Source organism: Pongo abelii, chromosome 14, assembly GCF_028885655.2.
Source record: "Pongo abelii isolate AG06213 chromosome 14, NHGRI_mPonAbe1-v2.0_pri, whole genome shotgun sequence".
NCBI lineage: Eukaryota > Metazoa > Chordata > Mammalia > Primates > Hominidae > Pongo > Pongo abelii.
Window position 1 is genome coordinate 56,751,201 of NC_071999.2, and position 19,164 is coordinate 56,770,364.

Genomic DNA, 19,164 nt, shown 5'->3' on the forward strand with positions numbered 1-19,164 from the left:
TGTGACCCCTTCCACTCTTCACCCCCTGTGGAGTAGTGCTTCTTGCTGTTGTGACCAGTGACCACAAAATTAGTGGCTTGAAGCAACACATTGTATTCTCCTACATGTATTCTCCTACAGCATTCTCCTACAGCATTCTCCTACATGTATTCTCCTACAGTATTCTCCTACATGTATTCTCCTACAGTATTCTCCTACATGTATTCTCCTACAGCATTCTCCTACATGTATTCTCCTACAGCATTCTTCTACATGTATTCTCCTACAGTATTCTCCTACATGTATTCTCCTATGGTTCTGGAGCCCAGAAGTCCGAGGTGGGTCTTGTGGGCTAAAATCCAAGTGTCAGCGAAGCCACGTCCCCTCTGCCGGTTTCAGAGGAGACTCCATTCCTTGCCTTCAACTTCTAGAGGCTGCCAGCACTCCTCGGCTCACAGCCACGTCTCCACCCTCTGCTTCCACGGTCACTTCTCCTCTGACTCCCGCCCTCCTCCTTCCCTCCCATGAGGACCCTTGGGACTCCACCGAGCCCACCTGGATACTCCAGGACACGCTCCTCATCCCAAGGCCCTGAACTGAACTGCAGCTGCCAAGTCCCTTCTGCTATATAAAGGTGACATAGTCACAGGTTCTAGGATTAGGATATGAACTTTTGGGTGGGGGGTGGCAGGGATCATTATTCTGCCCACCACAGCAGAGAGAAGGCAGCCTACATTAACTGTCTTCTTCCTGCTTTCTCCAATTTATATTTCAACCTGCTGGGGGAGAACAGGCTCCAGTAGCCAGTCCCTTCCCCTCTGAGCAGGACAGTCCCCAGGAAGAGCAGCACCACCCTGACCTGAGCGCCCCACAAGCCACCCCTGCCCTTCGGAGGCCTCCCTCCCCAGTGCTTTGCCGACGCCCACGTGACAGCCGGAGTGGGGGTCGGGGGTTGGGGGAGTTCAGAGAGGGCTGGGGTCTGAATGTGCTCTTGGCATGCCTCTACCTCCCTCTCGGCCCCCTGACAGAATTGGGGTTTTGCTGTGGATGTGGACAGAATGGCCCCCTTAGGGCAGTCTGGCAGCAAACCTAGGCCCACTGACTTCCCATCAGGAGCAAAGTCCATTACCCTCAAAACATCCCATAAGGTCAACTCACCACTCGGGGGTCGTGTTCTTTCTCCAGCACAGGGATCAGGCCAGTCGTGAGAATGTACACACCTGAGGCAGCACACAGCATCCCGTGAGGGGACCACAGGAAGCCCCACTCAGGGGGTCCTGCAGGACTGATGTGGGGACTGTCTGCCCGCACCCACCCCCCACAAGAAGGCAAGTGGCCACCTGAGGGGCAGTCCCTCCTTCTGAGGATCCTTCAAGCCAAATGTTCCTTTTCCCAGGACTGGAAGAAAGATGCCTTAGAGCCTCATGTACCGACAGGAAAAGATGTCCACACTACAGGAATACAGGAAGGGAAAAAGAAAACTGCCAAACAGTAGATGGGTCCACTTCGCAGAAGAAAAAATGCATCTATATGTCCATTCTGTGCACAGAAAAATATGAAGATGAAATTTAGCAATACCGCTAAATTAGGTCTCAAGGCTGGAATTCAGTAAAATTTTTCCTTCCTTTGCTATACATTTCTGCACTGTTTGGATTTGAGTATTTTTACAATGAGCATATAACTTTATGGTTATTTCTTCAATCAAGAAATATACATATAACATTTCTAATGGAATGAGAAAAACACTGAAGTGTATGTGACGTGGAAACACATTCCTAATATATATGGAATGAGAAATTACAAAACAGTGGGAACAACACTATTCCATTTTGGTGAGGAAAGATGTGTCAAGATGAAGAGAAAATGTCTGCAAGGATCAGAGTGATGCCCTGAAAGGTTAAAAATGCTCGTCTCTGAATGGTGGGATTATCGTTTCTATATTCTTCTTATACATGCCTGTATTTTTTTAAACAATGAATGTTTATTACTCTGTGTTTACAAAAAAGGGAGAGTTTAAAGCCCCTTACCCCAAAGTGAGGCAGGAATCAAGTCAGGGGCTTAAAGTGGTGAGCCCTGGGCTCTTTTCTGGGCTACGCCATGGAGTTTCGTGTGACCAGCTCTCACCACAGCTTCCTGCACTGCCCACGACGTGGCCTGCATCCAGCTCGCAGGAGCTGCCTGGCATCGTGGGAAGGGTCCTGGAGGTGGATCCAGGGGCCTCCCTCTGAACCCTGGCTCTGGCACTTACCAGCGGTGTGACCGTAGGCAAGTGCAGTGGCATTTTCAGGAGATAATAGCTGGCCAGCCCACCTCACAGGATCAGAGGAGTTTGTGGTGAAATAAAAATGTGTGCATGTCCTGTGAGGACTGGAAAGTTCTCTGTGCAGGCCGCCTTTGTCCTGCTCTTGCTGTATTATCATTTGTGATTCTGAGTTGTGACTTTCATCCCAGACAGCATTCTTAGTTGTTCACAGCCCAATGTATTTGTAGGAGCCTGCCTTGTTCGTATTTGTGGATTTGTAAAGTCTCCTGAACCCTGGGTCGCTAACAGCTGTTAACCTCCAGCCAGTGGTCTTGGACTTTCTTTGTATTCACCGCCGGTGGCTTTCTCTGTGATTTAATTTATGACAAGTAGAAAGGACTTCTGCCAAAAGCGATCTGCCGCATCAGCTTGCCCTGACGGATTGTCATAAATGGCTCTTGTGAGGAAGGGAAATGAAAGCCAGCGGCTGGGCTGGCTCTGCTGCCTGCGAAGGGCACCTCCTCTCTCCTCTCAGGATGGCGAGAGCTGGGGTGAGCCCCTTTGCACCTATCCTCCCTGCCTGGGAGGTACTCAGCTCTCATTCCCAGTCACCTGCAGGAGGGCTGCCTGGGTCGCTTGTCCCTGCCAAGTACTCTCTCCTCTAGGGCACTGCCAAGTAGCAGGTGCTTTTAAAAAAACTCTTAGAGAAACACAGTAATAATCTGCTAAAATAATACACAATATATAAGTATATATGTGCATACATATGTGTGTACACATATATGTGGGTGTGTATATATATATAAACTCTTACTGAAAGAATTAGTTATAGAATCCCAGAGAGGTTCAGTGACTTATCCAAAGTCCCAGCAAGTTCATACAACGTGGAAAACAGATGGCGCATCTCCCTTTTCTTGAGTCACGTAGCCATGCTGCATGCCAATCCATGCCAAGGAGAAGGAAGGTACCCATTCTGCAAGTCATTCTTTCCTCAGTGAACATAGCGCCAGTTGCTCCTTGCCCACCTCACACAGATCCAAACAGGCCTGTCATTAACACGTGAGCCAACGTCACTCTCCTGCCCCCAAAGTCCTTCAACACTCTGGTCCCCCATTGAATTAAGCAAAAAACTCCTCAGCCTGGTGCAGTAGACTTCTTTGGGAAACATGCCCCATTCCCCCTTTTTAGGGGTAGGCCCCAAACACATCCTGTTTATAACAACAACAAACACATAACTGAGTCTTTGCCCTGGGCCAGGTGCTGCGTTTGTCCCATGTGCCCAGTCCACGGGCAGATGGACTGGGCCAGGGGGGTGACACCTGGTCCAAGCTGTCCCACCCAAACTCTCCCTACAAGAGTGTGAAAATGGAATGCTGAACGGAGGACAGGTGACTCAGTGGCAGCCATATGTGACCCAGATGCAAGGAAAAGCAGAGACGGAGTGAATGAAGCAGTTGTGACGAGAGTCCATGGACACAACAGTCCCAGGGAAACAGAAGGTCACCTCAGCTGCTGACAGGTTCTCCTGTCCTGTCCCTAGCCCTCCCAAAGCCCAGCTATGTCTCTGCCATTGAGTTCTGTGAGGGCTGCCCTTGTAGCCCACTAATAAATTATTTTTTTGTTTAGTCTTCCTTTGTGGGTTCCTGTTACTTCTGACCACACAAAACCTAAGACACTTGGCTTGTCTCAGTTAGGAAGTCCACCAATTCTCCCGGGATAACCAGCTACCCTTTAAAATAAGAATGTCTCCTGGGCACGGTGGCTCACGCCTGTAATCCCAGCACTTTGGGAGGCCGAGGCGGGTGGATCACTTGAGGTCAGGAGTTCAAGACCAGCCTGGCTAACATGGCGAAACCCTGTCTCTACTAAAAATACAAAAATTAGCCGGGCATGGTGGCCCACACCTGTAGTCCCAGCTACTCGGGAGGCTGAGGCAGGAGAATCGCTTGAACCCGGGAGGCGGAGGTTGCAGTGAGCTGAGATTGTGCCACTGCACTCCAGCTTGGGCAACAGAGTGAGATTCCATCTCAAAAATAAATAAATAAATAAATAAATAAATAAATAAGAATGTCTCTGGACAGACACAGGAGGGGCATTGTTATAAACGGTTAATGGGTGCTTTTAGTCATTCATATCTTCGTGTGAACCAGGTCAACAACTTCCTTTCCTCTAAGACTTCCTATTAATATCAGGGACATTTGGGTGATTCAAGGTTTTGATGAGAGAAAAAGATATTTTAGAGTACAGAATCCCACGGGAGGGCAGGCCTGGGAGGAGGGAAGGCACCTTCAGCTACTGGAAAAGTTGCCCAAGGTTAGTCCTGCTCCCAGTAATAAGGAAAATAATTCATTATCATTATGACTCATTAGTATTTTTAGTTTACACAATGCCTTTCTTCCAAGGAACTCATTATGTCGATGGAGGTTCATTACGAGAAAGAGATCTGGCAGTGGAATTTATGTTGGACATAGTCTTCTAAATATGGCAACAAGAACTTTTATTACATGGGTACATGACTTGAAGCAAATCTCTCTATCAACTAATTAAGAAGGGAGGTAAAACTGTGTGGAGCACAGGTGATGCTGAAGGAGAGATGCCGCGTGTTCTTAGAGCACCGTGAAACCCATGTCTGCATCCTCCAAATACTAAATTCATAGTATTTCTGAAATTATATATCTTGAGTATGACATTTTAGTAGCATTAAAGGTAATTATTTTTAATGAGAAAAATATATTACAATTTGTAAATTTAGCATAGGAAAACTGATTGGCATGTCTATTAAGAAACCTTCAAAGCCACCTTGAATTAAAGCTACTTTGGTTACTAGCCAATGGGTTATGTGCTTCCATCCACGCTACTATCTGACAGAGAAAATCATTGTCTTGCTGTCCCTGGGAAGTTTCTGGTGTTAATTTTAAAGGAGCAGATAGCTGTACTGGTGAACACCATTTGGTACTTCTTTTGTACAGTAACAAAAACATAGTGAGCCTGGGGGGCTCACACACTAATCTCACACATTATATAAAGATAATTTCAAAGATTACATTACCTGGAGAAGACAGCAGGACAGAGTCCCAGAGGAAATGAGCTATTAGAAGACATTGAAGGCACTGGCTTCCTATGGGGTATTCTTGGTTTGGGCTCAGAGAGTGGTTAGCGTGAGTCAGGCCTTCCCCTTTGCCCCCAACCTCAACTCATCCCCGCCACCTTATCCAGTTCCATGCACTGAACAAGTATTTATCAAGGGCCCACTGAGTGCCAGACTCAGCGCTAAGTACTCAGGACACAGACTGAGGGCGCCCTGCCCTCCACCAGGCATTCCCAGGCATTACACATGTTACTACGTGACTAACCTACACTCACGGTCGAGGTAAGTGCTAGAGTGCTATGGGCACATGGGGGTGAGATGGGGGGGAGGTGTCAGGTTCTGCATGAACTGTGAAGGGACATTTCAGCTAAGACCTGGAGAAGAGGAGGGAACGGGCAGGTAGAGGGCTGGGGATGGGAAGAAGGGCTGCAGGTATGGAGCACAGCCTGTGCAAAGAGGCCCTGAGGCTGGAGAGTGCAACCAGGGCAGCTGCAGCCGAGTGAGCATGGTAGAGGGTAGGGCAATGTGCGGCTGCAGCCTCCAAGGGCAACGCCAGAGACACTCACCTCATATGAAACCAAGGGGTGACTTTAAGCAGAAGGAAACAGATTTGCATGCAAAAGGACCACTCTGTCAGCCTTATGGAGGAAGCTTCTGTTTGGGAGGTGGGTACAGGAGGGCACCCAGGGCCCCATATTACTCCACTACATCACAGTGACCACAGTGGCTTGGGCAGAGTGGTCGCAATGGAGCTGAAGAGCAGGAGACAGACTGGGGACACGTTGTGCAGGGAGTCCAAAGGCACCATCACTGCTTGGATATGAGAAGTGAGGGGGTGTCAAGGACAAGCGGTGACGGAGATGATGCTAGCCACTGGGGTGGGGCCCATTACAGGAGCAGACCGGTGCGGGACTAAGGCTTCAGTTTTGGACATGCTGAGGCTGAGGTGTTTGAGATCTGGACCTGGAACTCAGAAGAGAGATCTGGGCTGGAAGGGGGCCCTTGGGAGCCAGGCACATGATGGCACTGGGGCAAGGATGACATCCCAACAGAGAGTGGGAGGAGAAAGGAGGGTACAGGATTGGTCTGGGAGGGACGCCAACATTTAAAGTCCCTGCAGACACGCTGCAGCTGGCTAAGGAGGTTGAGAAGGAGCCAACCTCCGAGGGTGGAATCACAGGCGGCTCGGAGGCCATCGCGCTATGGGAACATGGACAGCTGTGCCCAGTGCTGCCTATGGATATGGTAGAGGTGCGCTCTCCAGAACCAGGAATATCAGGGCCATAGGTGACCTCAGCACGAGAGTGGCCAAAGGTCAGGGAGATAAGCCGACTGGAGTGAGCTGCACGATGCCCCGGACTCGGGGAGCATGAGAGGCTGGTGGAGGAAGTGCTGTGGAGGCTCTTCTCCAGGGCCTAGCCAGGTGACTGATGTCACCCCCTGCTGTCACAGCTGCAGTATGGGGGGGTCCTATGTGCTTCACTGAGATGTATGAAAGAACCTGCTGTACTGCAGGGAGAACCCGAGTGTGGGCACTTGGGCCTCAGCTCATTAAAAGGACAAAGGTGCTTATTTGGGATTTTGTTTAGAAAATTCCTCAGATGAATGTTTGTTACCAGCACACCTTTAAAACACTCACCAAATCCCAGCCAGTTAATTAGGTAAGGTCCTGGCCCACAGGAGGACTTGGATTTGGAGCCGGTGCTCCTAGGCCAGGAGACCTAGAAGGGCAGACACCACAGAGCCTCCTCGCAAGGACTCTGCACCACCATGGAGCTGCCCAGAAGGAAGAGGGGCCAGAGTGGGGTGCATGGCGTGGCCCAGGAGACTCAAGTCTGGGAAGCTTTTGTGTCTCATCAAAAGCAGCTTCCATGGCTGGCAGAAAACCAAAAATCAATGGGAAAATGATCTCTGACTTCTGAGCTTGTCCATTCTCTCTCCTTAGGAGGGCTCCCCGGTGCAGTTTAAACCAAGAGCCTCACCTGGGACCCTTCTAGGGGTCGAGGGGAAATGGGGTTCCTAGGAGCTCCAGACTCCACCAGCCTCCCCTGTGGCCTGAAATCTGTCCCCACCTCAAGCTGAGGACACAGTCTCCCCAACAGCAGCTCACCTGTTACTGAGGACGAGCATCAAGAAACAATCATAATGAATAATATGCTTCTTAGGACGGAACAGACTCACTACATGCCAGGCATTGAGCTGAAAGTTACAATGCTTTCTTTTTTCTTGTTGATATAACATATATATAATTTTTTAACATAAAGTAAAATCTGTGTGTGTGTGTGTGTGCGTGTACACAGTTCTGAACTGTGACAGATGCAGTCATGTAACTATGCATTAGACTATGGTATGATTCAGAAGAACTCTATCACCCCAGATGTTCCCTCACAGCCACTCACATTCCCTTTGTAGTCACACCCTCATCCTGCCCCTAACCACTCCCTAATCCCACCCCTGCAGCCTCTGACCTCTTCTTAGCCCCCTAGGTTGCCTTTTCCAGAATGTCCTATAAATGGAATCACAGTCTGCACCCCTTGGGGTCTGGCTTGACTTTGGCTGGTGCATCTAAGAGTCACTCACATTGTTTTGTACACTGACATTTTGTGCCTTTTTATTGCTGAATCACATTCCATTGAATGGGAGTGCCAGTTTATCTATTCACCATATATCTGGGCTGACTCCTGTTTGGGGCGATTATGAATAAGCTGCTATAAACATTTGTGTGCATATTTTTGTGTGCACACAGGTTATTTCTCTTTGGTTAAATATCTTACAAGTCTTTTTTAAATCTTCACTTCTGGCCTATAAAAGTATCATCATCCCTATTTTACAGAATGGGAAAGTAAGGCTTGGGGAGGTTGAGGACATTCGTACAGAGTCAGGTAACTGGAGGAGCTGGACTTCAACCCTGCTCAGGGCAGCCAGTGTGACTGAGCGCCTCCTGAGAGCCAGGTGGATTCTGCCCTCAAGGATCCATGCTCTTTCTTGCCCATGGGTGGGCAAGAAACCCACCCATCAGCAGGTGGCTTCTGCTGAGCCACAATAGGCACACAGAGGGGTCCATGGGAGCCCAGAGGGGAGCATCTGACCAGGCTCAGGGGGAGGAATGTGTCCAGCAGGGAGGAGCAGTATGAGTTAGCCAGGTAGGGGACATTCCAGGCAGGGGAGCAGCAGGACAAAAGCATAGAGATAGCACTGCCAGTGGCAAGTTCCAAAATTAGAGGCTGACTGCTACATGGTCCATGTAGGAAAATAATGGGAAATACATTTGGACAGGAGGTGGGGTCTGCTAACAAAGGACTTTAATTCCAGGTTAAGGAATCTGGATGTTAAAACAACATTAGCTGCCATTTCTACAGTGCTACTTCCCAGACTGTGTGCCTTTCTGGGAGCCTTGAAGGTTTGTGAGCTGGAAGGAGATCTTAGGAACAAAACAGTGCATGAGGATAGCTCAGGTAAAGGTTATTGATAAGTAAGAATGCCTGGCACCAAACGCATGCCCTGTCTAAGGAAGCATTCTGCCTTGGAAGCACTGTTCTCTGTTTTCCTCTGAGTCTCCGTACCAATCTCCCTTCATGGATGAAAAGAGAGTTTTACCACATGATTACTGAAATCATGTATGTGTCTAATTTCCCCACTAGGCCAGCAGTCCGTTCCATTTCTCTATCCTCATAACCGGTCACAGCATCTGGCATAAAATGGGCCCTTTATAAATGTTTATGTAACAAGCCAGGCGCAGTGGCTCATGCCTGTAATCCCAGCAATTTGGGGGGCCGAGGCAGGTGGATCACCTGAAGTCAGGAGTTCAAGACCAGCCTGACCAACATAGTGAAACCCCATCTCTACTAAAAATAAAAAAGTTAGATGGATGTGGTGGCATGCACCTGTAATCCCAGCTACTCAGGAGGCTGAGGCAGGAGAATTACTTGAGCCCAAGAGATGGAGGTTGCAGTAAGCTGAGATCATGCCACTACATTCCAGCCTGGGTGACAGAACGAGGCTCTGTCTCAAAAAAAACAAAATGTTTATGGAACAAATAAGGTGCCTTTGTTCATTAGGTATTTTGATTAATAAATAGTTAACATATTAAACTCAGGTGACCCATTTTCAAAGAATTAGAATGTAAAAAAAACAAAAAAACAAAAAACCCTTGTGGCAGATTATTGTTCAATATTCATTCTCCCCTCGCCACCTCTGTGGGAGAAGTACACTTCTCTGATTCTTGATTTGGAGCTCTGTGAAATGATTTGCTTTGATTAACTGGATATCTGCTGATTTCTGGATTGGTTAACTGGATATCATGTCCAGTTAATCAAAGGGGCTTGGATGCAAGCAGAGGCTTGGAATTGCTCGCACACCTGGGCCTCTGCCATTGCCCTGAGAATATACCTTGGCCAGAATACGCCTTGGTCCAAGGAGGATGCAAGATATTTGACACATACTCCATACCAAACCTGCAGCTTGGAGACACACAGCTGAGCCCAGCTGAGATCAGCCTGCTCAATAGATCTGCAGAAGAGTCAGCAAGAATGCATGCTTATCATTGTACACTCCTGAGATTTTGGAGTTGTTTCACAGCAATAGCTGACGATACAACCCTACACTAAAAAATGCCCCAATCACAATTTTGTTGTCCTTTGTTTAAGAAGTGAGTCACAGATTGGTTTTAGACTACCTCTGAGCCTCAGTTTCCTCATTTGTAAAATCTGTAAAATGGTTATGAGACTGAATGAGAGAATCCAAGAAAAGCCTTCAGTGCAGCCTGCAGCACAGGGACTGTGCTCAATATGTGCTATTGTTATGAAAGCGTCTCTGGACCTGGGGTCCCTGTGTCGGACAGCAGCTCTCACTAGTTACTGGGATGTGCCCTAGGAGGGCGCCACGTAACAGAATGTCAAGCCACAACACTCTCTGTCTCCCGACATACATCCTTCCAAAGTGACCTAAGGTGAACTTCCTCGCCTCCTGTCAAAGAGCTAAGGCACCACTGCCTGTTTATCACAGTCAATTAATTGGTGACGCAGCTGTCCTGGTGGAGATAGAATCAGTGTCCTCGTCTTGTGTCCTGTGGTGAGAGAGGCTAAGATGCGGGTGAGAGTTTTAATCTGCTAACGCTAGGCTGTGGCAAGCTGCCAGCAGGGCACTTAGCTCAGCCTCCCCGCCCTCCCCCTCCCATCTGTCTTCACTCCTCATGGACTCTTAATGCCACTGAATGCTAACAGGCAAAACGTATGTGACTGGAGGAGACCTGAAACAAAGGGGTGAGAACAGCCACCCAACAGAAGCTGTCTCCTGCAATCTCTTCCCCTCCATGGCTCAACTGCGCATCAACTGACCCAGGGCAGCTCGCTTTTGTCCCTCAGTAGAATATGAAAATCTCTCCAGTCCCCACCCGCCCCCACAAAAGGCTAAGAATTATTCTTTCCAAACTATCTAATTCATACACTGTGATGTCTCAATAAAGCCGTGTGCAGGCATGGGTGCTGAAGGCATTTTGCATTTAACTATTCTACCAGCTTCAAAACCCTTAGGATCCAGTGATAAATCCTGCGAATGCTGAGGTTTACACTCTCCTCAGAGTATCAGGAACCTACTGGTGTTTGGCTGGAGATTGCAAATGTTTCTGACGGCTCATGTGAATCTTAGAAAATAGAAAACAACCTATCCCACATTACATAATCAGGCCAGGAAAACATGTTTCATATTAGAATGGCAGCCAGCAATTTTCCAGGACTCGGACAAGGGTCCAGGTTTTTTGTCTGGCCTGGTCCTGCTGAGGAATGACAGCACTTTAACCTCTCTGTATCTCCTTATCTCTCAAGCAAAGACCCATGGAGCTGCCCCTCTGCGCTGGCATGCCTCTTTGTGTATTGTAGTATTTCTTTCATTCGAGGATGAATATCAAAGCCTGAGAATTATTACGCTTCTCAGAGAGGTTGGAATAATCAGTAAGATGTTTCTAACACAAACAGGAAATGAAAATGAAGAGATAGCAAGGTCTTTAGAAGCAGGCTGGATCCTTACAAAGGTGCAACATAACCAGCTGAATAAACAAATAGACAGTCCCCTTAGAGTCTATCAAGCCTGTCCACATTCCCAAGCAAGGCCAAGGCCCCCAGATTACCCTCCTTTTCATCTTCCAAAACCTTTGAGCTTCTCTGAGAGGTGCCCCCAGCCCCAGCCCAGCCTCCCCTGGCATAGCTGGTCACCCCCTCCCAGTACTTCTTAGCACTTATTTAGGATAACACGGTGATGGGGTGAGGGAGGACATGCTGGGATGGGTGGAACTGTGCGCTGGTAATGAGCGTGAGTCGTGGAGGAAGTCAGACCGAGGTTCACATTCTGGCTCCTCCACTTGACCTTGGGCAAGTGAAACAATCTATCTCAGCCTCAGTTTCCTCATCTGTGATGTAGGACTACCTCCATCATAGCACTAAATTAAATATAATTATATATCTTATATGAAAAAGTATAAATATATATAATTATATAAAAATATATACAAATATATAATTATATATTTCTATATAATTATATAATATAATTATAATATATAATTATATATTATAATTTATAATTTATAATTATATATTATAAATTATAATATATAATTATATAAAATACATAATTCTATATATAAATATATAATACATAATTCTATATAAATATATAATACATAATTCTATATAAATATATATAATACATAATTCTATATAAATATATATAATACATAATTATATATAAATATATATAATACATAATTATATATAAATATATTATATATAAATATATATAATTACATATATAAATATATAATATATAATTACATATATAAATATATTTATATATTTAATATATAATATATAATTACATATATAAATATATTTATATATTTAATATATAATTACATATATAAATATATTTATATATTTAATATATAATTACATATATAAATATATTTATATATTTAATATATAATAATATATATTATATTATATATTTATTAATAGTTATATATTAATATATAATATATATTATATAAAAATATATAATATATAATTACATATATAAATATATAATATATAATATATATAAATATAATATATATTATATAATTATATATAATATAATTATATAATATATATTATATAATTATATATAATTATATATTATATATTATATAATTATATATAATATAATTATATAATATATAATATATAATTATATATATTAAAATATATATAATATACATATATATGTGTATATATATAATTATATATATACACATATATAATATACATATATATGCAACTCTCACTCGTGGCCCGGCTGCAGCGAACACTTAGCAGAATTTTGTCAGATGGTGGGTGGATGGGTGAGCAAAAGAGCTGGCTTCATCCTGTGAGGTAGCACAAAGCCCAGTACTTGGAAGGACCCTGCACCTGGTTCAATGCTCTGTGGTCGCTGCATTGAAATCCTTAATAATTTTTTAACATGGAGCCTCGCATTTCCATTTGGTGCTGGACTCTGCAAATTACGTAACCAGTCCTGCAGAACAGTGCCTTGGGGCCAGCTGCGGCACTCTGGGAGTCTCAGCTCTCCCATCAAGTTATGAGCCAAACTCTAGCATGACCCCACATTTTGGTACTTTTGGTCATTTCGGCAGAGATACCATATTTGGAACAAAGTCAGTGACGAAAATATTTTGTACTAAACCTGTGCCATTTCATACAAGCTTCCAGGTATATTTGTTTTGAAAAATGCAACCTCATCACTGGGGAGAAGGCATCTTCCCACTCCTAGCCTTTCTTTCCTTGAGAAAAGAGTGCAATTAGGGTGAGTTCTTTCTCCCTTGGACCTTCTTCCATCTGCCAGGGAGATGGAGCATGTTTCCACAGTAAATTTAGGCTGGGCACAGTGACTCACACCTGTAATCCCAATACTTTGGGAGGCTGAGGCAGGAGGATCGCTAGAGGCCAGGAGTTTGAGACTAGCCTGGGCAACATAGTGAGACCCCCACCTCAACAACAACAAAAAATTTTTCATTAAAAAAATTAGGCATGGTGGTACATGCCTGTAGTCCTAGCCACTTGGGAGGGTGAGGTGAAAGGATTGCTTGAACCCAGGAGTTCGAGGCTGCAGTGAGCCATGATCACATCACTGCACTCTAGCCAGGGCAACAGAACAAGATCCTGTCTCAAAAAAAAAAAATAGTAAATTTAGTAAATTTGGGGACAATGAGCGGGGCTTGCTCAGTTCTGCTCATCCCCTTCTCCTCTTTCTGGGGAAGAAGAGAAGGGGAGTCCCCGGTGACCAGGTAGGTGAATCCTTCTAATTCTTGGGTTCCATATGAGGAAACCCATTTGGCTCTTGCACTGAGCCATGCCCTTCAACCAGCCTTATCAGTAACAACAGTGATATGTTGGCTTTCAACTGTTATTCCATCGGCTTACTCAATTTCTTCAGTTCTTGGTTGGGAATAGGGTTGCTATATATTGGACACTCTCAATGACTCCAACAACCACCAAAACCCCTGCCATCCATCTTGTGACCTAGAACAACACTTAATTAAAACACCCCCCTCACTACAAGGAAGTAGGATAGGTCCTGGGAAGAGTGTTGGATTCACTGCATCTCAAAATTGAAAGGCCCCTTGGCTTGAGAAGGAGAAACTCCAAGGAGACTAAAAGCATAGTACATTAGTTCTCAATCTTTAGTGTGCACCAGAATCATCCAGAAGGCCTGTCAAACTGGATTTAACTCTTGGCCTCATTCCAGAGTTTCAGATTCTGTAGATCTGGGTGGGGAATCTAAGAATGTGCATGTCTATCAAGTTCCCAGGTGATGCTGAGGCTGCTGGTCTGGGAACCCCACTTGGAGAGCCACTGGCCTGATATAAAATGACTTCACTCTGCTATTACAGAGTAGCAACCAGAGCCCAGGTATCCTGTGCTCTAGCCAATGCGCTTCTCGGTCCATCTTCTTGCCCATTGGTTGCACCTTCCTTAGCCCTGGCTGGAAGTTCCCTTGGCTGTAGTTTTTAGACTTGCACTCAACACTTAAGCTGAACTTGCTCTCCTCTTCAAAATAATGTCTATAAACAGCCTAGCGCTTCCTAGGAAAAAAACACTTCAATACTAAGTATTTCTGGCACCAACACCTATTATAAGAAACATGAAAAGAGAAAGTGTTTTATGAAGAAAAATAAGTACAATTCAGAATAAACTTAAAGCAAATGTCATCAGGCCCAGGACCAAGAACCAAAAAAGTTGGTCAATTTTTTTTTTATCCTTCTATGGTACATTCTATGTTTATTTTGCTAAAAACAAATAAGAAAGCTTGTACTTACCCAGAGTATTGGTAGCAAAGTTTTTTTCAAGTCCATCTTCTGTGAGCTCTCTTTTATTGACCATGCAACCTGCATTATTGATCTAAAAATTATAGTTCCCATTTCAAAATAAAGAAAAATAGGGCCAAAAGACCTATTTCCATCCCCACACCTCCACTACCCCACCCCCAGCTCTTTCTCAACTTTCAAGTGACAATGACAATTTGCTCAACTGATTCTTCACTCCAAACCCTTTGCAGGAAAATACCACTTGTGCAAAGGATTCAGCCACAGAACTGTGCAAAGATCGCCAAGTGAGACAGCTTGGCCAGGCAACCTAATTCATGAGAGAGTGCTCTGGAAATTCATCTAGTCCAGAACGGTCCAATAGAAATATCTAATCTTAAGATTTCTAGTAGCCACATTAAAAAGGTAGTAAGAAACTAGTAAAATTAATTTAATAATATATTTAACCAAATGTATCCAAAATAGCACCATTTTAACATGTAATCAATATAGAATATTAATGAGATGGCATACATAATTTTTTTCAGGCTTTGAAACCTGCTAATTTATACACTTACAACACATCTCAGTTTGGACTAGCTACATTTCAAATGCTTCACAGCCATATTGGATAGCACAATTCCAGACTCTGGAACAACGTTTTAGAGCACATCAGAAACTCTTTGGATAGAAAAGAACTTACCTCAAAGTAGAGTATCTGGGAAGAGCACACTGGGACTCTTGCTATCTGAGTCTACCCAGGCTCTCCGTGGAGTTTTGTGCTAATTATGTTACTAAAAGATTTGCCTGTCTGCAGGAGGTATTCTTTTGGACAAAAACAGCTTCTAATTTCAACACACCAATCCCCAAATCTACAGAACCGAGAAATATTTATATACAAATCATCATTTTATAAAACATGGAACATATCTATCCTCCCACAACACCTACCCAGTGGATGGCCCGTTCCTTTCCCCACTAATCTAACCACACGCGCCTCCTCTTAAATCCAATGAGTAAACTTGATTCCATGAACAGCCCCAAGCATAAGAGAGTCTTACTAAGATTCTTCCATAAAGACACGCACACATACATATCCGTCCACATCCACTGACGGACACAATGGGCCAACATGACTTTATTCTCCACTTATGTTTACAAAGCTCACCAGAACATGGAGTTTATGTTCCTGCTTGAAATTTTCAACAAATTTCCAGATTTGCTTGGGATCAGACAAGTCCACAATGTGCAGAAAAATGTTCTAAACTAGAAAGAAAGAAAAAAAAAAAAAAAAACCCTTTTTAAAAAGATATAAACTAGCACTTTTAATTTTTAAAAAGTACATGGTTTTTAAAAAGCAAATACTTTGAAATGATATAAAACAGAAAATACCAGTCCCACTCCTCAAAAATAAACCATTGCTCACAGTTTTTTGTGAATCATCCAGAAATATTTTAAGCATATACTATATATACAATACATATATTTTAAGATATATATTTTATATATACACCACACAAATAGGATCAGACTATGCATTGTTCTACATTCATCTTTTTCACTTAACAATATGTCTTTTAGTTTTTGGTGGTAAAAACAATTTTTATTTTTTTATTTTATTGTAATAAGAATACTTAATATGAGATCTACCCTCTTAACAAAATTTCCAGCATGCTGACTAGGTACAATGTTGTACAGTGCACCTCTAGAGTTTATTCACCTTGCCTAACTGAAACTTTGTGCCCTTTAATAGTAACTCCACATTTCTCCTTTCCCCCAGCCCCTGGCAACCACCATTCCACTCTTTGGTTCTATGAATTCTGAGTACTATGGATACCTCACATAAGTGAAATCGAATAGTATTTGTCTTTCTGTGCCTGGCTTATTTAACTTGGGTTAGCTCCTCCAGGTTCATCCATGTCAATGCAGGATTTCTTTCCTTTTAAGGCTGAATGATATTCCGATGTGTGTAGGTATGTACCACATTTTCTTTGTCCATTCATCTGTCGATGGACATTTGTTTCCACATCTTGGCTATTGTGAATAATACTGCAATGGACGTGGCGGTGCTAATGGCTCTTCAGGATCCTGATTTCAATTCCCTTGGGTAAGTACCCAGAAGTGCAATTGCTGGGTCAGATGGTAGCTCTATTTTGAATTTTTTGAGGAACCTCCATACTGTTTTCCATAGAGGCTGCACCATTTTGCATTTCCACAAATGGTGTGCAAGGGTTCCAATTTCTCCATAACCTAACAAACATTTTTTGTCTTTTGTTTTTTTAACAATAGCATCCTGAGAGGTGTGAGGTGATATTTCACTCTAGTTTTGATTTGCATTACCCTGACGACTACTGACATTGAAAGTATTTTTTCATATATGTGTTGGCCATTTGTTTTTTGTTTGTTTTTTCTTGAGAAAAAGAGTGCCATTGCACTCTGTCGCCCAGGCTAGAGTGCAGTGGCATGATTTTGGCTCACTGCAACCTCCGCCTCCCAGGTTCAAGTGATTCTCCTGCCTCAGCCTCCCAAGTAGCTGGGACTAGAGGTGCATGCCACCATGCTCAGCTAATTTTTATATTTTTAGGAGAGACGGTGTTTCACCATGTTTGCCAGGCTGGTCTTGAACTCCTGACCTCAAGTGATCTGCCTGCCTTGGCCTCCCAAAGTTCTGGGATTACAGGCATGAGCCACCGTGCCCAGCTTGTGTTGGCCATTTGTATATCTTCTTTGGAGAAATGTCTATTCAAGTCCTTAGACCATTTTCAAATCGGGTTATAAGTTATGTTGTTGTTTGTTTTGCTATCGAGTTGTAGGACTTACAAGAGGTCTTGGAGATGATTTTGTTATATATGAATCCACCCTATTCCTTTTAATGACTACATAATTTACCTTTGCATGGATATGTCAGGGTTTCCTGCTGCTGATCTTTTTTTTTTGGTCAAAAGTTTGCTCTTCAGACAGTATCTTAGGCACATCATAAATAAGATGACAACTTCTGCTGTGACCCTTAGTCCTTGCTCATGACACTTTTCAATCTCTGCCTTGTATCATGGTTATCACTGGACACAGCCACCTCCCCAGCAGGCTTAGAACTCCGTGAGTAAGGGACCCTGTCTAATGCACCGTTTCTCCTTATGGTATTACACACAGTCATAGGCATGGTAGTTCACTAACGGACCTTGGCTGTTTAAACCTTTTTCTCTGTACCCAGTACCTAAGTCCAAACTTGCATTCTTAGCATCCAACGAATGCAATGGCATCCTCTCTGAGCATCAGTGGACATACGTGACTTATCACTAACACAAGGCAGAGGGCACCTAAGTACTGAACCTATGTACTGAACCTACAGACGAGGATCTGAGCAAGAGCCACAACTCCTTTGACAAAGCAGAGAAGTTCCGTGCCCTGCCTGAGTTTCCCCATTAATCAAGCTATAAAACTCAAAGCTGTAGTCAGAATTTATTTCTACTCATCTTAAAACATATTGTTTTCTCACCTGAGACAAATGAAACAAAGCAACTCCACATTTTCATGACTCAGAAAGTCTAGTCAGGTTGAACACCATATTCAGCTTAAGCCTGGCCCAACTGAATATTCCTCTGCCTTCAAAGGATAGGAAAAATGTTGTCTGTACAGAGCTATCCTCTTTTAAAATGTCTGTGAAGGCCCTCACCCAGCCAGATCGAACAAGGCTGCTGAGTCATATCTGAGTCAGCCAGGAGCCTGTACCAATGACTGCAAACTGAGTCTAGACACCTAATCCTTCCATTTTGAGGCCTTGTCTGCAACCACCCTAAAACACCCTCCTACCAGAAAGCGCTGTGTAACATGTATACAAAATCCAGGTTAAAACAGCAACAAAACTCAAGTGAACTAAAAGCAATTCTGCTTTATACATTCCACAAGTTCTCTGAGCTTCCTGGAAGCACCTGAGATGTCTCAGAGTGAAAAGGAGGCAGCAGCAGGGAAGACAGAATCACTGTCCTAGACAAATCAGCCACGGAGCTGGTGATATGAAGCACCAAGAAAAGAGGAAGGAAATCATCTGTGTCCCTCTGAGGCAAAACAGGAGGCCACAAAGCACCCAGAAGGAGAGGCCGGCAGTCTGCTGTGGCCAGGAGAAGAACTGGAAACAGGTGCATGTGTGTAAAAGTCCCAATCTGCGGAGCCACACAATGAGAAGGCTCACCTTAGGAGCCACTGGCCCCCACTGTGATACAAGCATGGTTACTGAAATTGAACAAAACGAAACTCAACTGGGACCCTTTCTGCAGACAAGGCACCATCTATAGCGGCTGTGTGACCCAGGAGTCATGAGGTGACATCATGGGGACTGATCCCCCCATCAGAGCAGTTCCCACAATGAGCACGGTAAACAGTGCATGGAGGTGTTTTGTTAAGTAGAAATCATTCTGGAGAAATGAGGTGGTATTTCATAAAACCACTGAGGTCTTGGGAAGCTAAATCAACCATTCTCAAGAAGCCAGAAATCCACATTGGCCTGGAAGAGCTGGAGAGTCG

The 19,164-nt window shown here is 44.1% G+C and overlaps 1 protein-coding gene across 4 annotated transcripts in view; it reads right to left on the bottom strand.

Moving 5' to 3' along the window:
* DHRS12 (dehydrogenase/reductase 12) overlaps window positions 1-19,164 on the bottom strand; it is a 35,352-nt gene that overhangs the window by 6,206 nt on the left and 9,982 nt on the right. Inside the window, exons 4-6 of one of the 4 annotated variants that reach the window (XM_063714916.1) lie at window positions 15,812-15,909; window positions 14,659-14,727; window positions 1,138-1,199 (exon numbers count right to left, since the gene is read on the bottom strand). In XM_063714916.1, the coding sequence (XP_063570986.1) occupies window positions 1,138-1,199; window positions 14,659-14,722 (126 nt within the window). In that variant the 5' untranslated portion in view covers window positions 14,723-14,727; window positions 15,812-15,909. Of the gene's footprint in view, window positions 1-1,137; window positions 1,200-14,658; window positions 14,741-15,346; window positions 15,910-19,164 lie in introns of all 4 variants that reach the window. The other 3 variants (XM_063714915.1, XM_002824298.6, XM_054529066.2) reach the window with 3 other exon arrangements.